Here is a 25,347-nt window from a genome sequence, read left to right on the forward strand (position 1 = left end):
AGTGCCGCATGTCTGTGCTATTGTGCCATATGTGTTCGTAATTTGATACATTTTATTTTTGCCATTTGTTTTTTTCTTTATTTTTTAAGAATTATGTCGGCTAATGTTCTGATTTCTCACAGTGTGACCCGGACGGGGGGTCACGAACCCCTTTAACTGTTAAAATGGGGGTCGCGGCTCCAAGAGGTTGAGAACCACTGACCATCATTTTGGTATTTTCGATGAACTTATACGTTAAAAACTGTTGAGCAACATCATACCCTTCCAAGTAGATTTAAAGCCAGTTTGATTTGCTGATTTTTAATGCCCCACAAAAACCCGGAACAAAACAAGACGCTGAGTTTTTCCACAGGGGGATTTGTTGTTTTTTCTCTTTGCCTGAGCACAAACAGGATGAAAGTATTCGACAGCAAAGGCGTCAGATCTAAATGTTGATATCTTTCCTGATTCACCTGCAGTGTCTCGCCTCAATCGTCCGCAGAGCGACATCGACCCCTCAACTCCCCAGAACGCCGTGAACCGTTTAAATGAAGGTTCAGAAAGTGGCGACGGTGAAGCTAAAGCTCAGTTTAAAGCGGGTTTGGAGAAGCATGCGTCCCCGCCGGAGCCGTCCCGGCAGCCCTGCCTGTGCGGCTGCTGTGAGCGAGTCGCGCTGAAGATTGGGTAAATTAACAAAGGTAGTTAGCTGTGGAGGGCTGTGGTGGGGGATGGTCAGACACAGTCCCAGAGGCACATTTCTCCCACTCGCTCTCACTCGCTCCGCTTTCCTTCAGCGTTTACACCCTCTGAAAACAAGCACTTACGAGGTAGCCAAAAGTATTAGGCGTGATGGCGATTCCTTTCTCTCAACTCCTGTCTCAAAATGGGTTTTAAAATCTCACTGCGATGAAATAAAAGCCACTTGGATTAAATGCGTGTTACATTTGAGAATTTGTCGAGAAGCAAATGTCAGTGCATGACGCAGATTCTTTACCTCTAGGTCAAACTTGTATTTACTACGAATCAAATGATCAGTAAAACTCAGGATGAGATGAAGACTGTTATGAGTAATAGCCACAGCTCTGTAAATGCTAGAATCAGGAGGCCATATAAAACATGGACAGAAAGTCATGGAGATACACACCTTAGACAAGAGCAGGAGGAACAGGAGCTTCTGTTCCAAACAAAGTCTCCCCTGTGTCCTAAAGCAGCACAGAGCTGTCCATCACCTGACCTTCTCACTCTCTGTCATCTGCCACAGTCCCAGGTTGAGCACTTTAAGGCAGGGCAGCTGAGTGATGCGCTCCAGCCCCCTCTTGGTGATCTTGGTACATCCGTACAGGTCGATGCCCACCAGCTGCGTCAGGTGGTCGGCGATCAGCTCCAGTCCTTTGTCCGTGATGCGCACGCACTGCCCGATGTTGAGCGTCCGCAGCTCGTGCATCTGCCGCACCATGCGGTTGATGCCGTCGTCGGAGATGTGGCAGGAGCACAGCGACAGGGACTTGAGCTTGTACAGCCCCTGGGCGATGTACGCCAGCGTCTGGTCGCCGATCTTATCGCAGAAGGACACGTCCAGCCCGGACAGGCGCAGCGTGCCCATGGCCAGGTGCATGGTGCCCGTGTCGCTGATGTTGTCACAGGAGCGCAGGTTCAGGCTCCACAGGGAGGTCATGTGAGACAGGTGGATCATCCCGGCGTCAGAGATGCCTCCGCAGAAGCTGAGGTTCAGCACCCGCAGCTTGGTCAGCCCTTTGGAGATGTGTTTGAGGGACAGGTCTGTGAGCTTCTGGCAGTCCTGCAGGGTGAGATGCTCCAGGTTTAAGCAGCCCTCTGCCGCGCTGCGGGTCATGCCGGCCAGGTGTCCGATGCCCACGTCCGACACGTGGCGGCAGGAGCGCAGGTTCAGGCTCTTCAGTCTGTGGAGGCCCCAGGCGATCAGCAGCAGCCCCGTGTTGGTGATGTTGCTGCAGCCGCCCAGCTCCAGCACCTCCAGGTTCTTCAGGTACTGAGCGATGCGGCCCAGGCTGGAGTCGGTGATCTGCTTACACAGGCTGAGGTTCAGCACGCGCAGAGACGGGATCTCCTGCATGAAGGCGTGGGCCAGCCCGTTGTCCGTCAGGTTGTAGCAGCCCGACAGGTTGAGGGACTCGATGTTGGGCATGCCCTGGATCACGTAGCTGAGGCTGCGGCGCAGGGACAGGATCTGGACCCTCCGGATGCCCCTGGCCTGGAGGCTGGGGAACAGGGAGGGATTGGCCCGGCGGAGGTGCAGCTTGGCCTCCACCCCCCTCCACACAGACTTGTGGTAGGACGCGTCCCTCCAAGCAACGCACACTTGGGCCACCCTGCCTTTGTCCTTCACGTCCAAATAGCTGAAAATCATTGCCAAGATTTCTGGGAAGAGGCACGAAATGTGCGTCTCCATTGTTTTTTAAGCCCCAGGCATAAAAGAAGTCAACACTCCACTCCCCAGGGCAGAAAAAGTCCGCGCTAGTTCCAAAGCAGCAACAGTCCCAGAATCCACACGCAGTAGTTTCGCAGAGAACTGTGCAAATCGATCCAACTCTCCCCAGCCCCACGTGACCCGCGCTGGTGGCGCAGCTGGGCTCAAATGCGTAAAAACAAGTCCGAAACAGACCCGAACAGGCGCGTATCCCGCGTTCCCTCTCGCTCCGCCACAGAGACGAGGCTGAAGGAGGAGGAGGAGAACCGCAGCCCGTCCCCGCGCTCCCCCCGCTCACACGACGCTTCCTCGGATTCTGCCCACGGAAGGCGCTCCTCCGGCGGCAGAGCGGGGGTCCAGACGGTCGTACATTTCAGGAGCAGAAAGTGACCGGGCGGGGGCTCAGCGCGGGCCGCGTCCTGGGGCGTCCATGGCGGAGGAGCGGCGCTGTCGGGCTTTGTGGGCAGAGTGAGGAGAGAGAGGAGCGTCCTGAGCTCCAGCCTTTGTCTGCTCTTTTCAAACCGAGCTGGCAGCGGCCGCGTCACTGGCGCGCGCGGAGAGGGGGGGGAGAGCGCAGCGCGCGCGGGGAGCGGCGCCTGGACACGTATGACCGCTGTGACGTCACTCTGCGCGCGTTATCAGTGACGTCAGCGCTCAATACAAGTCATTACTGGAAACATCCGCGACGTTTGGGGACTTTTGGAACTCGCAGCGGCTCCGGACACCCCCGCCCCCCCCCCGTGTCAGCTGATGGTACGGCCCGCCTCAGCTGGAGCGGGGCGAACAGTTTCCCTTGGAAACCAACTTCTTACCATTCAGTCACTTTGGGCTTTAACCCTTTGAGCGGACCACACACCACACAGGAGAGCCGGGGCGGCCAGAGGGGCAGACCCCCCCCAGACCCGACCCCCCCCCCCAGAGGGACAGACCCCCCCCCCCCCCCCCCCCCCCCCTCCTTTTACTGCCGTTCTGTTGTTTTTAACTCACTTTACTTGATACAAAGGACGACACTATAGCCGAGCCTTTCAGCCCGTTTAGAAAAGGCTCTTTCTCGCCCCCCCGGAGTGTTTCTGGAGACACTGTAACAAGTGAATATCTCCATCTGAGATCCAGGCCTGTCTTATTCAGGGAGGGGGAGTTTATCTGTAGAGCAAGATTCATAAGATCAAATAAACCGGAGAAACTCACTTGTTACAGTCGCTCAGTGAGAAAACTCAGAGTCTGCAAAACAAAGTGTCTTATGTACAATAAGTAAAAGCAAAGATCTTAAGGGCAGAAATATAACATTAAGGAAATAAGAATAAATAAAAGTAGGATAAAAAGTAGAACAGATTATATAAAGTAGAATATCGAGGTGCAAAGTTAATGTCCTGGTGCAGGATGTGAATAAGTGACGCTGATACTGGGGTTATTGCACATGTTACTGCACAGTCTTATTGCACAGTCTGACAGCAGTGGGGATGAAGGACCTGAGGGTGTCTCTGCCACTGAGAGAGCTGCTCAGCTCCTCTACAGCCCTGTGCAGTGGGTGGAGGGGTCGTCCATGATGGAGGTGAGCTTGGCTAAAACCCTCCGTCACTCAGCTCCTCCACAGATGCATTAGATACAGGAAAGCAAATCAATCCATCGACTTACAAATTAATTACAGAATATAATGAATTACTTTCAGTGTCATATATATATATATATATATATATATATGGGTAAAGAGAACAGTTTTCAGCCTGTCTCACATCCTCATAAAGACTGTTCCAAAGTTCAGCCTCAGCATGTTCAGTCCTGACTCTGGGAACCAGGAGGCCCCTCCCTGACGTTCTCAGGCCTGATGGTTCATACGGCTCTAACATGTCAGAGATGGACTTAAACCGAGACAAGACTTGAACATAACGGAGCTGTTTTAAAGTCTGTCCTCTGAGCAACAGGAAGTCAGTGTTAACCCTCCTCTTCAACTGCCCAAGCCTGGATAAATAACAGCATAAAGTCAAAGCCATAGATGTAAAACCAGGCAGATAGTCTGGAATATTATACAGAATAATAATAAAATCATAATAAATATATGAAATAACATTTGTCAAACCATTTGTACCCAATGAATAAAAGCGTTTTAAAAGTTCAGCAATAGCACTGACTAAATAAACACGTTTTCTGATGTTTTTTAGAAGAGTCTGTGGCCGTAAGGTTTTCTGGAAGGACATTCCAGAGCCGCGGGGCTGTGGCCTGAAAGGGCTCGTCTCCCAGGGTGCAGAGGTTGGTTTTGGGTTGGCGGAGGCGGTGACTGGTGGGGGTGTGGGGGGTGTGGGGGGTCAGGAGTTTGTGAGATGATGGGGCAGTTCTGTGGAGGCGTTGTTGGGTGAGGAGACAGATTTTGTAGTGGACTCTCTGTTGGATGGGGAGTGAGATCATCAGGACTGTGCTCTTCTGGATGGACTCTCTGAAAACTCGTGGGGTCTCGAGGAGGAGTGTGTTGCTGTTGCAGAAGTCGAGCCTGGAGGAGCTTTTCAGCTATAGCCACTTTTCCACTGGCAAACACTGCTCAGCCCAGTGCCCAGTCAACCCGGTTGGGCTTTTCGAGCCACATTGGTCTGACCAGGTATAAGTGTAACCCGTTCATAAGTAATATCGCTATAATTACACAAAACTGTCCTTTTTGTAACTTGAATTTTGTTTTTCGTTTGATACTCTGGGCAGACTTGGTCCTCCAGCCACTTCTATGTTGTGTTTCTTCCTTGTGTGACCTTTGACATGCCCATCGTATATATTCGGACCCCTGCCTCTCCCTTTTGCAAATCTGAACATTTATCTTCTTCTGCAAACATATTTCACTTGTATTTACGTTGATATTGAGCTTCGTCCAGACCCCGATGTTTTAATGTCTTCATGTCCATTGTCTCCTCCCCTTTAGTTTGGGCTGGATCTTGTTAGTGGCATTTGCGGATTGTAAAAGTTACCGCTGTTTGTCGTGGCTTCTTTATGCTCCACAAACAACACAAACAACACAACACAGTCGTCCACCGGTCACATAGGTTTTGGCGCTGACCTCTGGCTGTGGCCAAAGCGCCGACACTAATGTCACGTGAACAGACTGAGCTCTGATCGGCAACGAGAGCGAGAACAGCCCTCGATATTAACACCCAGGTCATGCGGGTTTAATATTTCACAACATCTCTGTTCTAAAGGGGGATTTTACCAATATTAGCATTTAGCCGCTGCTAGCGCAGCTCTAGCTGATGTTAGCATAACATTAGCATGTTGCTTACTTTCATAGTTTGTCTTATAGCTGCTTGATTCCTCTAGTATTTGCCTTGGCACCTCTGAGTGATTCCAGAGCAGCATTGGTCCATATTTTCTCTCATCGTGCGTTCCAAACCTTTAATGACGTTCTGCACCGCGTGCACATCTGCGGAGGCGCTGCCACCACATCTGCAGTCGTGTAGTAAGTGTGTAGTTGATACGTGACAAGGCGAGTACATAGATTACGGCGTGTGGTAGAACCGTGTTCAGTGGAAAGGCGGCTTATACAAGCTCATGTATTTATTATTATCGGGACAGTGCTTATTAACATTTCTATAAATATACCAGGGGCTATTTTTCATCTGTAGTCCCGGGACAGATGTTATGTGTCATCCTGAAGGCAATAAAATTACAATCATACACATAACACAATGCCATAAAATACAATACAGTAAAATATATAAAAATGAATAAATATCTCTCTCAATAACACAAGCTCAACAACAGAGACAAGTCAGAGGTGATCCTGTCACTGTGACAGCTCTGACTTATTCAACTGTATTTTAAATGAATTATATAGTGATTGTTCTATTTGTTATGGAGCTCGGACAGGAAAGGTGGTTTGACCAGAGATGCAGTCGCGTCTCGCTGCTGCCCTGGTTCTCCTGAGTTCTGTTGTTCTGGTGTGAATGACCTGCCTGAGTCGGGGCGATGACAAACCATGTGTTATTTTACAGGTGAGGCAGAGATGAGAGTTTGACCATGTTTTCCCAACTGAATGAAGCTTCTGTAACAGTGATGATGCGTTTGTACAGGGACTGATGGGTTAGAGAGTTGTTTAGTACAAGGGGAAACATAGCCCAGGCTTTATACTGAGCATGTAGACTTCATGAAGTAGCCAAATCGTAGCTTATGGGAGATTCAGTCGGCCTTTTTCACAAAGCAGTATGTGTTATTGTACTGAAGCGCTGATCCTCCAGCTCCACATGCTTTACCCAAGAACAAAAGGCGAGCACTTTAAACGACTCTCACACTGTCACAATTACAAAGGAAAACAAGTATGTCGTGCGAGCACAGATCAGGATCAGGAGTCCTTGTAAACACCTCATGGTATCTCTCCAACTGATATGGAGCGTTACACGTAGCTAGTACTTCACTTTGACCACGGGTGCCCAAATGTGGCCCTCAGACCAGTGTTGATGAACTGGCACACATCGCCAGAGATGGTACTTTTTATTCCAAGTTTAACCACGAAAATGTGTTTTTTTATAGTGCAATAGAGGCATCGAGGTGCCAGAGATATTAGCCACAAAGCTGTGATTGTTGATGGAGCTGCTCAGGATGCTCTCTATAGTCCCTCTGTAGAAGAACCACAGTGATGGTCAGGATGCTCTCTATCGTCCCTCTGTAGAAGAACCTCACAGTGATGGAGCTGGTCGGGATGCTCTCTATAGTCCCTCTGTAGAAGATTACACTGGCCTATAGGCTTTACACTCCAGTCCAGAAGCCTTTGGATTTGGGTAAAGCTGAACTGGAGAATATTGTGTTAGGTTAAAGTTGTCCGCATGTACATAATCCATTATAAACCCGCCGCTCTTACAAAGGCTCAGCCACATCTCATTTGGAGCCTGATTTTCAGCTGTTTCTATAATTGTTCCGCCTCAGTATAAATAGAGGAAGTCGTCCCTAAATGCCTCCATCGACCAAAGGAAATATGTAAGAAAAGTCTCTAATCTGCAGCCTTTTCATTCCGAACCAAAATAACCTCATTGAAGCCTCGCACGTTTAAGCCGTCCTTTTATTTGTATCTTCATCATGTCATTGAAAATGAGCTGTTTTTGCATCTGAGATCGGACCAGTGTCGATATAAGAAACACAAAGGTTTGTATTATTAGGCCGGACTCGCCCCAAATAACGAGCACTGGTGAAGAAGGTGTGATTAATGTCGTCAACTCACGAGAGAGTGGGGGAAGCGAAGGGAAATACTTCTGTTCAGTGGCATTATTGCTTTTTTCAGTTTATATTTTGCCAAAAGTTACTCAGATGTAACTCAAAGTAACTCAGAAGTAACTCAAAGTAACTCAATGTAACTCAATGTAACTCAATGTAACTCAAAGTAACTCAGAAGTAACTCAATGTAACTCAAAGTAACTCAAAGTAAATCAAAGTAACTCAAAGTAACTCAGCTACATTCTTGAAACAGTAATGTGTAATACAAACATATTACATTGTTTTAGCTGTAACTGCTAATATAGAATATATTACAGTTTTTACTTGCCCAACACTGTTTATGAGACAGTAGTTTGATCAGTGGTGGAAAGTAACTAAGTAAAAAGTACAAATTATAGGTGCTTTTACTTTACTTAAGTCAGTTTTATGATGAATACTTTGTACTTTTACTTCACTACACTTTAGAGCCTGTGTCTGTACTTTCTACTCCACTATATTTTTAAATTGGGTTAAAAGTATTTTATTTCCAAAGTGAACTCTCTACGATGAACTGGTTCCAGTTTAGACCTGGTTTAGTTCCTGTTTTTGAGTAGGTTTGATTCAAATGATTTAAAAAGAATCCTGCACATTAACCTATAAATAAGTAAGTAAATACTTTTAATTTTTACTTCTAAAGTACATTTTACAATTCATACTTTTACTTCAGTAAAAATGTTTTCATATACTTTTACTTAAGTGCATTTTTGGTCCTGTATCAGCACTTTTACTTAAAGGGGCTAGATGCAATTTGCCATTTTATACTCACTACTGCCACCTCAGGTCATACGTGTAACTGCAGCTTCTATATTAAGCTCGTGCATGACGGCACTTCAGACCCGGAGTAACACCTTCCTGACAGTGCAGGATTCAGAGGCAGTTGTGGTGAACAGGTCTGGGCTCATTCTACACATTAGGACATGGAGGAACATGTAGGGGAGGAAAATACTTAATTTTAACATTTTTAAACTCCGTATTGTCCCTTTAAGTAAGATTACTGAATACTTCTTCCACCACTGCATTTGACCTGAGTCATGTGCAGAGAGAAGATGTTGAACTTTGTGAAAGGTTTTGTTTCATATGGATAGGTCCAGGTTAACAAGCACAGAGATCATAGAAATGCCATTAAGTAAGTACTGTACTGTACTACGGAGCCACGGTGCCCCGGAGCCGCTGTGGCCTCGGAGCCGCTGTGGCCTCGGAGCCGCTGTGGCCCCGGAGCCGCTGTGGCCCCGGAGCCGCTGTGGCCCCGGAGCCGCTGTGGCCCCGGAGCCGCTGTGGCCCCGGAGCCGCTGTGGCCTCGGAGCCGCGGGGCCCGACATGCAGCGCGTTCTGAGCGCACAGGGAGCGGCGGCGCTGGGAGTCCGTATTCTTAGACCCTCCCCTTTGGCAGCGCCCTGTGAAAAGACACATCGTCCCCCCCGCATTGTCCAAGTCAAAGGCAGATTTTCTGGATGAGCTGACCAGGCGACGGTAAAGAAGGCCGGTCTAAAGGGGTCGCAGTCCCGGGTTTGGACATGAGGTCCCGGCGGCCTCGAAGGACGGGTCGAGCTGCAAACTTCCCTTCGAGTTTGGAAAAATAGAAAGAAGCAATGGGGGAAAGGGGTTTGTGGGAACAGGAATAAATATGTGAGGCAAAACTGTCACTTTATCCGGGAAACACGCGTGTGCATTTTGGGAGTGTAAATGTCTAATGGTGCTCGCTGCTCGCTCGCTGCTCGCTCGTCTCGTTCAGGCTGTTGCAGTTTCGTGGCGCCCGAGAGGAGGGGGTGCAGGGGTGGGGGGGGCGTCTGACAGAGGAGTTGTTTGCTGTGGCTGCTGAAGTGTGTCGGAGTGGCTGAGGAAAGCACCGGAGCGCGCCGGAGGAGAGAGAAGAGGCAGCGCAGGAAGATAGAAAAGAAGAGGAGCTGAGGAGGTGTAGAGGCATCTGCGGCACATCCCTGTTAGCATAAGCTCCTGCGGCGTCACAGGAGCCATTTACATCTTCTGTTGCTGTCGTTTTCAGGCTAAGATCTGTAATCGATGGTGGGATAGTCAGACCACAGTGCAAAGCCTTATCCAGCACCTCCAGAAGATCCTCAAAGGGGTTAAAGGGATGTTTCAGGATGTTTGACATAGGGCCTCATTTCCTCGTTATCCAGAGTGTTGCTGATTTATGGAGATGTTTATTTGTAATTCATGCAGTTCTTATGTTTGAAGAGTTTCCTGATGCTAGGCTAGTGCAAGGCTAGTGCATGTCTATGGTATCAGCTAGCCTGCATTAAAAACAGTGTGACCCGCTCCACAGAGCACCTGAGGCAAATCACTGATAACACCAGACTAACCATATACATGTCTGTGTCCGTAGAGTCGTTTAAAATAACTTATATTTGAGCATCAGCTTCCTGGTTGTATAAGCTACGCGGCGGCGGAGTGATCTGCTAGAAAATAGTCCCTCACAATGCGATTTCTCTCCCGTGTGGCTCCACAGGTCGAGCGCTGGACTCCGATCCATGAGATTGTCAGTTCAATTCTGATCCCAATTGGCTTGTTGCACGGTGTGGCTATGCTAGCTCCTCTGACCTGAAGGTGTGAGCACCTGGACTTCCTGTCTGTTTTCTTTTCCTGGAATAATAATCATATTTTCTAAAGATTACGTTGTGGGCGGTGAGTTCCCGCTCGATGATCATTTACTGTGTTCAAATCATGATGTAACGAGTTCAGAGGAGACGCCTGTGATCATAAAGGATTGATAGTTTGTTTTGAAGCTAAAGGCTAACATGCTATAAAAAAAATATACATCAAAAGGCACTATTTCAAATTGTGTAATGCATTAACCCCTTAACTCCCACCTGAACTGAGCACATTTTCTCCAGTTTGGCTTTACCCCAATCCAAAAGCTTCTGGGAAAAAGGTGAGAAAATAGCAACAAAACTGAGACGAAAACAATGATGGAAATGTGACAAAAAAGTGAGAAAACATTGACATAAAAGTGACGAAAAATTGATGAAAAAGAGGCAAAAATGTGACAAAAAAATTACAAAAATTTGATTAAAACATTGACGAAAAAAAGGACAAAAATGTGATACAAATTTGACCCAAAAAATTACAAAGAATTGGACAAAAAAATGACAAAAATGTTACTAAATGTGACAAAAATTTGATAAAAAATTGACGAAAAAAAAAAAAAAAAAGTGACAAATAAATGACAAAAAAGTTACAAAAATGAGTTGAATGCCCAACAAAAAAAATAATTAGCCTTTAGCTTCAAGACAAAGGAACTCACTGGTCTAAGCTAATCTTAATTGAAATTAATACAAACAGGAAGTACTAGCGCCCACAGCTTCAGTTCAGAGGAACTAGCGTAGCCACATCGTGCAACAAGCCAATTAATTCAATAATTTAAACTGAGCCTGGCTGTTTGGGTGATTATGAGGAAATGACATCATTTTACAAGTCGTTATATTAGTGTAAGTGGGCGCCCAGTTTAAAAAAAGAAGTATTGTAATTGAACTGACGATCTCGTGGATGGGAGTCCAGCGCTCTACCTGTGGAGCTACACAGGCAAGATAAAGTTGTGCTGCAGCAGATACATAGGCTTTGTTAGGTCCATTTGGTAAACAAAACACGGAACAGGAAGTGGAATTGAATCGACCAATCAGAGAAGTGTGTTTTTCCTGCTGACGGTTTTGATGCGGATCGGTGCGGCGTCAGCAGTGATGCGGTCGCTGTATCGGTCTGTCGTGGTGAAGAGGGAGCTGAGTCGACCCCGCCCTCACCTGTGGTCATGTGATCCTCACCTATGGTCATGTGATCCTCACCTATGGTCATGTGATCCTCACCTATGGTCATGTGATCCTCACCTATGGTCATGTGATCCTCACCTGTGGTCATGTGATCCTCACCTATGGTCATGTGATCCTCACCTATGGTCATGTGATCCTCACCTGTGGTCATGTGACCCTCACCTGTGGTCATGTGATCCTCACCTATGGTCATGTGATCCTCACCTATGGTCATGTGATCCTCACCTATGGTCATGTGATCCTCACCTATGGTCATGTGATCCTCACCTATGGTCATGTGATCCTCACCTATGGTCATGTGATCCTCACCTATGGTCATGTGATCCTCACCTATGGTCATGTGATCCTCACCTATGGTCATGTGATCCTCACCTGTGGTCATGTGATCCTCACCTATGGTCATGTGATCCTCACCTGTGGTCATGTGACCCTCACCTGTGGTCATGTGATCCTCACCTATGGTCATGTGATCCTCACCTGTGGTCATGTGACCCTCACCTGTGGTCATGTGATCCTCACCTATGGTCATGTGATCCTCACCTATGGTCATGTGATCCTCACCTATGGTCATGTGATCCTCACCTATGGTCATGTGATCCTCACCTATGGTCATGTGATTTGGGTCGTGACCGAAAGGACGAGATCGCGAATACAAGCGGCCCAAATGAGTTTCCTTCGCAGGGTGGGGGGGGGGGGGAGGAGCTCAGTTACCCGGGAGGAGCTCGGAGTAGAGTCGCTGCTCCTTCACGTCGAAAGGAGCAGCTGAGGTGGCTCGGGCATCTGTTCCGGATACCTCCTGGTCGCCTCCCGCGGGAGGTGTTCCAGGCATGTCTTAGTGGGACAAGGCCTCGTGGACCCAGGACACGCTGGTGGGACTATGTCTCCGAGCTGGCCTGGTGTGGCCTCAGGGTCAGAACAGCTGGAGGAGGTGTGGCCTCGGGGTCAGAACAGCTGGAGGAGGTGTGGCCTCGGGGTCAGAACAGCTGGAGGAGGTGTGGCCTCGGGGTCAGAACAGCTGGAGGAGGTGTGGCCTCGGGGTCAGAACAGCTGGAGGAGGTGTGGCCTCGGGGTCAGAACAGCTGGAGGAGGTGTGGCCTCGGGGATGGGTGGAGGTTTTGATATAGCGCCCCCACAGGCTGCAGACGAGCTCTGCATTTAGAATGTTGGTTGGATTGACATGAAAGAGTTGAACCCAAACCCCCAGTTTGAGCTGAAACAACGTCCCAGGAGACGTGAATCCCGGCTTTCATTACTTTTTCATTACTTTTTCCGGAACTTTATTTTTCTTTTATAAATGTTAAAAGTTTGAAATTCATATGTCGGAATGTTTTGCTTTATACCGACTCAGCCGGAGCTTTGCTTTAAGTTCAAATATCTTTGTGTATTTCTCTGTGGTGCAACTTTTTACATTATGTTCCCATTCTTTAGTAAGGAAGAATTCCAAGGCTCCTCGGCCACAGCGTTTAATCTGACTCCGGATTCCAAACACTTTCAAAGAACTTTTTGCTTCTTGCATTTTTCACAGTTTTACTTAAACCAAATACAGATAATGCCTCCATGCGAGTGCGTCTGTGCTTTTCAAAGCGCCGGGTCCCCGGGGGCTGCAACACCTGCCCTTGTTCTGCGAGTGTGACGTGCGTTCACTAAAGCAGCTCCTGACCAGAATGCAGAGCTTCTGCAAAGACAACAGGACACCTTGAGTTTCAAACGGGGGCAGATTAAACAGGAATTATTCCTCTACAGCAGAAGTTCTTCAACGTTTTCTAGAAGTACTTAGAACACGTGACCTTCTGAGTCAGGGCTCGATCAGTGTTTAGTCAGAATCAAACCAGGTTAAGACGAAATAACAGGTGAAAAAGTTCATTTATTTCTCTAATACAACAATAATACATTTACAACGTGAGACTAATATATGATATGGACTCATGACATGTAAAGTGACAAATGTCAAGCCTTTGTTTGTTTTAATTTTGATTCATTTTGGCTCACAGCTTGTAAAAAACCCAAATTAAAAAGCCTCTTACTGACCTGAGGAGCAGCTTCGGAGTGTCAGGTTAAAGCACTTTAGTCCAAACTGTGTTTACTTTGACAGAAAAACTCGTCCATGACGTGGTTAAAGTAAAGCCTCGTGACAGTTTCTGCTCCTCGTTTCCTGATAGGTCCATTCATGATTTCAAAGGTTCCTCAGGTGCAGTGAGGAGCAAAACAAAGCATCAGGTGCTGATTCTCCTGTAAACTCGCGGTCATGTGACGCGCTCGTGTTTGAGTGAAATCCAGCTGCAGCGAGACTCATGCAGCAGCTTTTAATGTGCGCGGGTCGGGTCGGGTCGGGTCGGGTCGGGTCGGGTCGGGTTTAAATTACGGTGGGTCAGGTTGGTGCGGGACAGAAAGAAAGCCGACCCGCCCATCCATCCATCCATCCATCCATCCATCCATCCATCCATCCACATCCGTGCAGGATTCAGAGGCAGTTGTGGTGAACAGGTCTGAGCTCATTCTACACATTAGGACATGGAGGAACATGTAGGGGAGGAGAATACTTCATTTTAACATTTTTAAACCCCATATAGTCCCTTTAAAGCTGGGTCTTTAAATGTGGATGAGTTTGCTGTCATGTTATGTCAGCAAAAATAAATCTAAATAAATACCAATAATAAACAGTCTTATTCTCAAAATATAATGCAAAGAACTGGACACTCCCACAGTAAAATGTGAACGTACTTGTTCTGCTTACAAAGCCTGTGGTGTCAGTAATGTTTATTTGTGTTATACAAAGCCTGGAAATCCACCGTCTCGAAGCATCATTGTTTGCACCAAAACGAAATCCTGTTGGTGAAAGACATGAACGATGGAGAAGCCGCTGCTCCAGCTCCTCTCAGCTGCTGCAGGCTGTCTCTGCATGACCTCCTCACAGGCTGCCTTCCTCCAGCTGCGAGTGTGTGTGTGTGTGTGTGTGTGTGTGTGCGTGTGTGTGTGTGTGTGTGTGTGTCTGTGTGTGTGTGTGTGTGTGTGTGTGTGTGTGTGTGTGTGTGTGTGTGTGTGTGTGTGTGTGTGTGTGTGTGTGTGTGTGTGTGTGTGTGTGTGTGTGTGTCTCTGTGTGTGTGTGAGGCTCCCATAGGAAACCGCTGGCCCCACACCCACACTGTGATAGGGGAGTCGGGCACAGACAGGACTATGAAGCAGGTCAGAGGAAGAGGAGCTGAGTGTATTTCAGGATGAAGCACGATCAGAGACGAGCCTCATCACCAAAGGTAGAGCAGCAGAAACATGTGACCGGAGCTCGTCCAATCGTCGCTCGTTTAGCCCAAACACATCGTCGTCGTGGTTACATGAACGGAGGGAGAGTCAGATCTCTCGCCAAGTCTGAGGAGAGCGTTGCCCAAACCGGGGTCGGGAGGTTTGGGACGTGAGACGTGAGACAGGCCTCGACTCTGACAACGTTCAAATCCAGGCTGAAAACACTTCTTTTAACCCGAGTAAATGACTAAAGTATTTTATCTGCACTCTCGCCTTTTACTGTAATATGTAGCGCTGACGTGACATCACCACATTCTAAAGAGCCTGTAGTTTAACATTGAGGTGGAGCAACTGACGGTAACTATGGTAACTGTGGTAACTGACAAAATGCATATTTTTATGTCTTTGTTTTTTGGCTCATATCTCAGTCATTACTGGAGGAATCCACATGAAACAAAAACTGTCACAAAGTTCATCGTCTCCTCTGTCGGCTCATATGAACTAATGTACAATTATTTTCTCCAAAAAATGTCAAAAGGTGGTGACAATATGCGAAGACATGACCATGATGTTGTCCAAAAGAAAGGACTTTCAGACATAAAATAATATCACAGTTTGTGAATCCGATCACGATCAGACACTGAAGAGGAAAAACATTTGTCAATTTTCATTTTGGAGATTTCTTACAAAAACTGCATTTCTCCCATAGAGTTGTATTGGCCCCGCCCTCCACCTGACATTATGACATCATCACATTCTAAATCGTGAACGCCGCATATTGATTAATTTTATGTTGATGTTTTTGTTGATTCTATTTGCTTTCTTGTATTTATGCTGCTGTGAAGCTTTGAAATGCCTTGTGTTTGAATTGTGCTCCACAAATAAACTTGCCTCATGCAGGGCCAGTTTTCATCATTACCAAAACATCCAAGGGCCGAACCTCCACATTGTAAATGTACCCTACAGTAAAATGCCAATGTTTCCATCAACCATTACCCGTGGATGACGAGCCGAGGACCCAAATAAAACTTGTCATATATCGTATCATTTATTTATGTATTTTTCCACACACGTTTCGTGACCCACTTTCGTGACCCGACCCACCAGCAGAGAATCACTATTGAACATTATTTGACCAAACGGGATGTTCTGACAGGACATTTTTAAAACACTGACACTATTTCTCATGTTTTTATTTTTACTTTAACAGGTATTTGATCTTTTATTTGTACAATAATATTTCTCATAATCATCTTGGGGGCCAGAGGTTCTGTGCTGGAGGGCCGGATTTGGCCCACGGGCCTGACGTTTGGGCCAAAGTGAATGGCCATCAACCCGTGCTGCCCCCTGCTGGCCGGGAGTTGCACTGCTCCCCTCCTGGCGGCTGCCGAGCATAACAGAGTCGAATCTTTAGCCTGACAATCTCCATCCATTTTATTTGACTTTACATGAGGCGACTGGTTTTTCGATCCTAGTAAGTCAGTAACATCGCAATCTTAAATGGGCTGGAAGCAAGTTCGCCCTTTTATACTCACTACTGCCACCTCAGGCCATATGTGTAACTGCACCTTCTATATTAAGCTCTTGCATGACGGCAATTCGGGTCGAAGTGACACATTTCTGAGTGACCGTACAGGATTGTAGAGGCAGTTGTGGTGAACAGGTCTGAGCTCATTCTACACATGAGGACATGGAGGAACATGTAGGGGGAGGAAAATACTTAATTTTAACATTTTTAAACTCCTTATAGTCCCTTTAAAGCCACACTGTGTAACATTTCACCCGACAGTGTCCAAAACTGTTCAACACATCCCTCTGAGTTCCATTCGTCCGTTCTTCTCCTGCATTTCCTGCATCTTCCTGTTTCTGTCCTCCGCCTCTCTCCCTGTGACAGCTCGTCTCATCCCACTGCCCGCCCCCCCTCACCCCCCCTGTAGTCAGCATTCTGCCCCCCCCCCCCGCGTCCACTGCTGTCGTCTGTTGGCATGAACAGGCTGCGTTTTTGGCTCTGCCGGGGGTTTGGACTCTCTCGATGTTGCTGTTTTCTGTTTGCTGCTGCCGGTGCTCGCGCAGAAACCGAGGCCGGACGGAAACGGCTCATTTTAGCTTTAAGTCGTTATGCTTTTAAACAGGACTGAGAAACACTGGCCGGGAGAACCAACGATCCGATCAAGGGAAACAAATACTGGATCGATTCCTCTGAACCTGCTTTGTTCTCTCGTAATCTCACTGTATAGACGTTCTTTTGGGACGAAGTCTTTCCATGTTGAAGGTGACCCAGATCCTAAACTGGACGGGCCGGTGTTTGTGCAAAAGCAGCAGGGCATAAAAGGACAGGCTCCTCTTTCTCTGCAGGCCTGGTTCCACAGGGCTGACACTTCATTTTAAAACGTTAGCACCGGAGTTGCTTTTGGCAGCGTCTCTTCTTAATGAAGGAAATGCTTTTTTAAATCATGTTTTAGTCATTTCTAAATGGTAAATGGTCTCAACTTATATAACACTTTTCCACCTACATGAGGCCCTCAAAGCGCTTTACAGCAAAGATCCACTCACCCATTCATTCTCTCATTCATACACCAGTGTACGCAGACACTGGGGGCAATGTGGGGGAAGTGTCTTGCCCAAGGACACGCCGACAGTGTGCACTGGGATTCGAACCCCGAACCTTCCGATCATGAGACGACCCGCTCTACCATCTAGTCATTTCTAAATGTGTTGAGTGAGGGCTGTGCAATTGATCGAAATTCGACTACGATTTTGATTATTACACTAAACTATTACAAAATTAGCATAATCGATTTTTTTGGTTTTTTTTTTTTTTTATTATTATTTTATTTATTTATGTATTTATTTTTTACCATTATTATTTGTTTTATTATTATTATTATGTTTTTTTTATTATTATTTTTATTTGTTTTTTGTAAAGCAGACTTGCATTATTTCAGGCGCTGGGATTATTTTCCCTTCACATTTTTTGTCTGACATGAAAACAAACGGCGCTGTGTGATGATGTCATCAGGCCGCGCTGCTCAGTTTACTTGTGCAGGTGTGAGGGCTGACCAGCAGGGGGCAGGTGTGAGGGCAGCAGGGGGCAGGTGTGAGGGCCGGCCAGCAGGGGGCAGGTGTGAGGGCAGCAGGGGGCAGGTGTGAGGGCAGCAGGGGGCAGGTGTGAGGGCAGCAGGGGGCAGGTGTGAGGGCAGCAGGGGGCAGGTGTGAGGGCAGCAGGGGGCAGGTGTGAGGGCAGCAGGGGGCAGGTGTGAGGGCTGGCCAGCAGGGGGCAGGTGTGAGGGCTGACCAGCAGGGGGCAGGTGTGAAACAGAGACCTCTCCTTAATCGAGGCAAACTTGAAATCATTTGTACTTTTATGACTGTCCAGAAAAAAGAAAATATTCAGCATAGTTTTTGTTGTGAATAAATAAAATAAAGACTTTTTTTTAATCGTTTGAATAATCGTGATTTTAATTATGACTAAAATAATCGTGATTATTGTTTCTTCAATAATCGAGCCGCCCTATGTTTAGTTTTAGTCGACGGACACTTAAAGGAGCAGCACCGTTTTCCAGACTGAGATATGTTCTTACCTGAGCTTAGACGAGTTGACGTGCACCTGTCTGGTCTTCACGTGTGCGCTCAGTCAAGCAAAAAGATCAGAGATGTTGTTAGCGTTTAGCCTCTCCTCCTCTCTGGGGCCAAACGGGGGTGAAGTTAGAAGTATTTACATGATCCAAGTCTATCACAGCAAATGGAACATGTGGATTCTGTAGATAAAGCAGTGAAGACGTTACTGCGCGGACGTCGAAGTGTTATTACTCCTCACAACAAGGGCAACGTCAGGTCCGGGGGCCAAATCCGGCCTGACAGCACAGAACCTCTGGCCCCCAAGTTCATTTTGAGAAAGAATATTGTGCAAATGAGAAATCAAATACCCGTTTACTCTAAATATGCGGTGGTCATAGATGATGCAAAACAGGGATTCTCAACTCGTGGGCCGGGACCAGAAAGTGGGGTGCGGCACCAAAGTCAAAAATCAGATCAAATCAAAATGTTCCATCTGAAACTGCATGGAAACAGTTCAGATAAATGTACAATGGTGAGATTTGGCAATGATTAACCCCTGCCTTACAATATAGTTCCCCTTTTTTATCCACTTAGAAAATCACCATGTTTAATTTTGATCTCATAAGAATATTACATTAAATATTCTTAAGCCCCCATAGCCTTATCGTTTACAGTTTTATCTAGATTCTGTGTTATATGTTTTAGCCCTGAGATAATGTCCTTGTTTGTGAACCTGTTCTCAAACCCTGGCAATAAAAGTCTGATTCTGAAACAGGGGCAGCAACAACAATGAAAAAGTTTTACTTCTCTATTTGCCTCCAACGCCCCCTCAGTTATGTTTCTTCAAAGATTTGCCCCATTTGACGTCTTAAACTGTCCTAAAATGTTTTTTACAGTCGTCGTCGAACATTAAAAGCACCATTACATTTCTGCACCGAGGGTTTTACTCTCTCCCGAAGGCACAGGCTTCATTACAGTCGATCTTCATACATATATTTAGCACGTACTCAAACTTTGGATTGCATTCTTTATCCAAACATCTGGGGCTGAATTAGAAGCGTTTGTGTCCTTAAAGATTTACAACTATAAAGGGAACATGTGAAACCAACAGACTTGAATATATAAAGAATATATAAAGCACACACATTTTTACTTTGCTCTTTAAACTGAGCGAGCCACGGTTTGCCTTCACAGGAGAGCAGGACCAGTTTCCTCTCCTCATCAGTGTGTCTGTGTTGATTTCTGCAGGGATCTGACCGGCTGACCGGCTGAGCTCCAGGCAGCAGGGATCGCAGCCCAGCCACGGTGCCTCGTCCCGGGGCTTGGTGATCCGGCCCTGCCCCCCTGCAGTTCCAGCCCAGCACCAAACCAGGTCAGCCCAGAATGAGACGCCAGGTTCTCTGTGAGGCATTTGCTTCAGGGATTGAAAAATATGACGCAGATGCAACGTAGAGAGACCCTAATGTGAACATGTAGAACAGAACTCGGACACTGCAGCGTGTTTTTTAAGAATAATAATGTCTGTTAATTAAGGAATGCTATCTTAGCGCCTTGTTTCCTGTGTGGAGCACCTTTCACTGACATCAGGAGGAAATAAAACCTCTTAACCCCCCAGGCCACCGTTTCTCCACACTGAGATATGTTCTTACCTACGAGTTGATGCGTACCGGTCTGGTCTTTGTGCGCGCAGTCATATCTTCAGAATTCTTTAAAGGGACTATAGGGAGTTTAAACATTAAGTATTTTCCTCCCCCTACATGTTCCAGCCATGTCCTAATGAGTAGAATGAACAACTGCCTCTAAAATAAAACACAAAGGTGTTACTTCAGGTCTGAAGTGCCGTCATGCACAAGCTTTATATAGAAGCTGCAGTTACACATATGACCTGAGGTGGCAGTAGTGAGTATAAAATGGCCAACTTGGATCCAGCCCCTTTAAGAGTGAAGATATTACTGCGCGGACGTCAAAGTGCTCCAAGGTGTTATTACGCCTTACAATATAGTTCCCCTTTTTATCCACTTAGAAAATCGACATGTTTAATTTTGTGATTGCCCTAGATTTGTGATTTGGGTAAAGCTGGACTGGAGAAAATGCGTTTTGTTAAAGTGGGGGGGACCACCTATTTTGATGTCCTCTCGCCTGGCTAAATCAAACAGTCCCCTCTCCATATTAAAATGACTGTTAAAACAACAGACTTTGTCCAAATTGCTGATGTGAACCATCATAGGAATCAGGACAAGACGTAGCTTCTTTGTACATTTAGACATTGTGACAAAAACATGTAAAAAGGTTCTTTAGTTATAAAATTGATAAAAATATAGCTTTTTTATATATCGAAAATTACACATAAACTGAAATATCTTTCCTGAAAATATACTTCTGAGCACACACTCCAAATTGAGTACAGTGTTAACCTTACTGGTGCTCAGCATGTGTGCAAAGTTTCAGAAGTCTAGGTCCAAGTATGTTGGATTTGTAAACTTTTCCATTTTTTGGTGCTTTATCTCATTAGCATCGTGCACAAACCTCTCCAAAGTGCCAAATGTTATAAAAGCAAAAATATTTTCACAAATGTGTCAAACAAAGTGCAGCAGCAACAACAAACCTGCCAATGGACTAAATCAAAGAAAAATGAAGTATTTATCTCAGTGCACAAAGGTGCGTCAGTCACACCTTCCCCCGAAACAAAATGGCCGCCTTGTTTACTCAGAAAACAGCTTTTACACGTCTTCATTCACTGGACCTCTACTCAGATGCACCACTGTCACCTGGGAAATCAGTGCTAATGTGGCTAATGTGTGGCTAACGTATGGCTAACGTGTGGCTAACGTGTGGCTAACATGTGGCTAACGTGTGGCTAACGTGTGGCTAACGTGTGGCTAACATGTGGCTAACATGTGGCTAACATGTGGCTAACATGTGGCTAACATGTGGCTAACATGTGGCTAACATGTGGCTAACGTGTGGCTAACATGTGGCTAACATGTGCTTCTGGCCTGCACTGAGCACTGCCAGCTCAAATATCAATGTATTTCTTTGGGAAACGGCTCATTTTGAAGAGAAGAGTCATGAGGATTAAGGAAACAGAACTGGAATTGCCAAAAAGTTTGTTTACAAGAAGATTTTCTCATTTGTGAGTATTTTTAGGTAATTTCTGACAGTGAAAATGGAAAATAATGAGCCAAATTTTCCAAAAATAGTATTTTGTTGAATTTTTTGTTTAATTATATTTTATATATTTTTTTATTTTTATTTTGGACCAAAAAAATCCAGTCAACCTATGATTGGACCACAAATAATTTAATATGGATAAGAAATGCTTAATGTTAATGCTCAATTTTCATGTTTTTTTATTTTTCTGTCCTTAATTAATGTTTTGATGTATGTGATGATGTTCCATGACTGGAATAGATGTTTTGGGGAGAAGTGCCTGTTTAAAAATCTGTGCCACATGTTTATATTGGTCGAAATATAATTTGTCTAAATACTGTATGCAAGTAAATGGAACTGGAATCAGTCCCTGATCAGGGACGGCGTCCTGAACAGGTTAAGAGGTTAGAGGTTATGCAGATCACGGTGGAGAAAACCTACCAGAAGCTCTAAAACCAAGTGCCCCGGGATCAGCAGAGCGTCTGTGATGGGCAGTAAAGGCTCAATCCTCATACATGCATTTCTTCATATGAAATAGTTTTCTGTAACATGATGTTCTTCTAATGGCCTGATCTCAGAGGCTCTTTGTGCTTCACGGGGAGGGCAGAACTCAGAGACTTGCTTCAAATGCCACCCGGCGCTGCTGTAGCGCCGAATGTGAGTCACTTTGCCGACGCTTAACTCTCAAAGCTGAGCCCACGCCGCCTTTTTGTACAAAACGCAGGAACAGCGGGAGCCCCTCGCACCGGCATCAGCACCGGCATCAGGAGACGGGGCTTTATATAGGAGCCTGCATGAGGCGCAGTGGGACAGTCTGGAGGAGAGAGGGATCTGAAACCCAACATGAGGGAGAAGGAGAGGGAGAGAGAGAGAGGGAGAGGGAGAGAGAGGAGAGAGGGAGAGGGAGCTTTATATAGGAGCCTGCATGAGGCGCAGTGGGACACGGTCTGGAGGAGAGAGGGATCTGAAACCCAACATGAGGGAGGAGGGAGAGGGAGAGAGAGAGGGAGGGAGAAGGAGAGAGGGAGAGGGAGGGAGAGAGAGAGGGGAGGGAGAGGGAGAGAGAGAGGGGAGAGGGAGACGGAGCTTTATACAGGAGCCTGCATGAGGCGCAGTGGGACACAGTCTGGAGGTGAGAGGGATCTGAAACCCAACATGAGAGAGAGAGGTAGAGGGAGAGGGAGGGGTGAGAGAGGGAGAGAGGGAGAGAGAGAGAGGAGAGGGAGAGAGAGAGAGGGAGGGAGGGAGGGAGAGGGAGAGAGAGAGGGAGGGAGGGAGGGAGAGAGAGAGGGAGGGGTGAGAGAGGGAGAGAGGTAGAGAGAGAGGGAGGGAGAGAGAGGGAGAGAGGTAGAGAGAGAGGGAGAGGGAGAAAGAGAGCCAGCCTTGGAGCGAGAGGCATGACTCATCTTGTGCCAGCTGACAGAAGGACAGAAGGACGGAGGAGAGGGAGGAGGAGACGGACAGAGAGGCCAAGACTCAGCGCCGCAGAAGTTGAAACAGACAGACTTCATTGTGAGCGGAGGAAACGCTGCACGATTTGTCTTCGGAGATTCTGAAAACACAAAGTACAGGATTCATTTATTTAAGCGATGATAGAAAGACTCGGGGTCCGCACATAACGAGTGACCCCAGATCAGTAAACACATGCCTGTATTCACAGACTGAGGTTAAAGTATGTTAAGTGTGTTTTGTACATTGTGAATTTGGGTTAGGGTTACTGATCTTCACTGTAGACTCCGCCCTTACGTGACGTGTAGCTCGTGCAGCTTCAATGCTAACAGTTCGATCGTCATTAGTACGAGATTTCAATTTTTTTTAAATGAAATCCAGCCTGGTTTCTTTAATTTCTTTAATTAACGTGACTAAAGTCCAATGCTTTTCATTGGGAGACTAGCGGCGATATGGAGGCACTACAGCAATGGCGGCCTCTATGTGAGCAGAGCAGCCATTGGTTTAACTCATGGATCTATGATGGTTTTACTCCGCCCCTCTTTGCTCCACTGTCGTCCACAAGTAGAAAAACACGAGTCAGTCTGTGTTTTTGGACTGACAGTAAAAGTCACAGGTTTTTACGTCTGAAGAATAAACTCTCCTCCTCGTCTCTTCTGCAGATCCTACATCCTTGAACCAGTTTTATTTTCACTGTTTACGTTCAAGTTTACTGCACATGCGCCTCTACATCTATTATCTGTGTTAGCGTCACAGCGCCTCACACAGGCCTGGATGATGAATTGCGCCGTTTTCACAGGCGACATTAGCTACACGCAGCTGCAGATCTGATACACCAGTGTCCAACTGGATTTGGTTCTGCATTTTATTTGAGGGGAGTTTTTGTTCAGACATCAATACAAACATTTAAAAGCACTTCCAACCTGAGTTATTTAAATTGTAAAAGGAGATTTTTTTTGTAATTCATGCAGTTCTTTTGTTTGAAGAGTTTCGTGGCGCTAGGCTAATGCAAGGCTAGTGCATGTCTATGGTATCAGCTAGCCTGCATTAAAAACAGTGTGACCCGCTCCACAGAGCACCTGAGTCACTGATAACACCAGACTAACCATATACATGTTTGTGTCCATAGAGTCATGTTTGGAATATAACTGACCTGCATCACATGAATGATCACATTCTGAGGGACTATTTTCTCGCAGATCACTCCACCGCTGTGTAGCTTATACAACCACGAAGCTGATGCTGCTCAAACACAAGGGATTTTAAATGAATCTATGGACACAGACATGTATATGGTTAGTCTGGTGTTATCAGTGACTCAGGTGCTCTGTGGAGCGGGTCACACTGTTTTTAATGCAGGCTAGCTGATACCATAGACATGCACTAGCCTCGCATTAGCCTAGCGCCACGAAACTCTTCAAATATAAGAACTGCATGAATTACAAAAAATATCTCCATAAATCAGCAACACTCTGGATAACTAATGAGGCCCTGTGTCAAACATCCTGAAACATCCCTTTAACGATATCTTCTCGTACCTTGAGCCACTAACACGCTTCACGTTACGGATCATTTGGTTTGTGTTTGGCCTCAGCAGCTGCTTTGGCACAGGGTTACTGCACATATGTGTTCACGTGCTGCTCAGACCAGAGAGGCGCGATGACGGCCAAGGCACCAGCACAAAGACACAGTATAGATCTCACACTGAAGCAGGGGGGGCTGCGGGAGCTTTGATGTTCCTCCACTCCAGTATGAAGCACCGATGGAGGAGTGTTTGTGTGAGAGATGAGGCTCACAAAAGGATGCCACCGTCACCTCTGGAGGCCGGGTTATCGTAAAGGGGTGGACATTGCGCGAAATTGCGATTTTCTACCACGTCACGGTGTTGTTACCTCAGCAAAACCCGACTGTGAGTTGTGTCTGGAGCCATTTGCAAATGAGAGAGTGAGTTTTGAATCCGGTGGTGATTTGTAGTGGTTTGTACAACACTCCTCCTCCTGCTGCTCTACGTAACAGGAAGTGCTTTGCTTACTTCCTGCCCATGCCCCCATGGCAGCACAATGGTCGACACTTCCACATGAGTGTACAAGTTTGAAAAATAATCTCTTATTCACAAGGAGCCTGTGAACAAGACCCCGAAGAGGGAGCTGAGTCGGTCTGTCGTGGTGAAGAGGAGGCTGAGCTCTCGATTTACTGATCGATCCACGTTCCCGCCCTCACCTATGGTCATGTGATCCTCACCTATGGTCATGTGATCCTCACCTATGGTCATGTGATCCTCACCTATGGTCATGTGACCCTCACCTATGGTCATGTGATCCTCACCTATGGTCATGTGATCCTCACCTATGGTCATGTGATCCTCACCTATGGTCATGTGATCCTCACCTATGGTCATGTGATCCTCACCTATGGTCATGAGATTTGGGTAATGACCGAAAGGACAAGATCGCAAATACAAGTGGCCGAAATGAGAACAGGAAGTCTGGGCATCTCTGCTGAGACTGCTGCCCCCGTGACCCGGCC

The 25,347-nt window shown here is 46.6% G+C and overlaps 2 protein-coding genes across 2 annotated transcripts in view; one reads left to right on the top strand and one right to left on the bottom strand.

Annotated features, from left to right (window-relative positions):
* Positions 1-600: 600 nt before the first annotated feature.
* Positions 601-2,475, bottom strand: fbxl14b (F-box and leucine-rich repeat protein 14b). The gene has a single exon (XM_079551843.1). It carries the CDS (start codon positions 2,405-2,407, stop codon positions 1,205-1,207), a length of 1,203 nt encoding a protein of 400 aa, XP_079407969.1. The 5' UTR covers positions 2,408-2,475; the 3' UTR covers positions 601-1,204.
* Positions 2,476-19,476: 17,001 nt separating this feature from the next.
* The window catches only part of wnt5b (wingless-type MMTV integration site family, member 5b), a 46,016-nt gene continuing 40,145 nt past the window's right edge, over positions 19,477-25,347 (top strand). The window contains exon 1 of the mRNA XM_079552513.1: positions 19,477-19,594. The gene's annotated coding sequence lies outside the window, so the exon portion shown is untranslated. The remainder of the gene's footprint in view (positions 19,595-25,347) is intronic.

The sequence above is a fragment of the Gobius niger genome (assembly GCF_951799975.1).
Source record: "Gobius niger genome assembly, chromosome: 2".
Taxonomy (NCBI): domain Eukaryota; kingdom Metazoa; phylum Chordata; class Actinopteri; order Gobiiformes; family Gobiidae; genus Gobius; species Gobius niger.

Coding starts and splice junctions, on each gene's coding strand:
- fbxl14b (XM_079551843.1), bottom strand. CDS start 2,407: ATGGAGACGCACATTTCGTGCCTCTTCCCAGAAATCTTGGCAATGATT.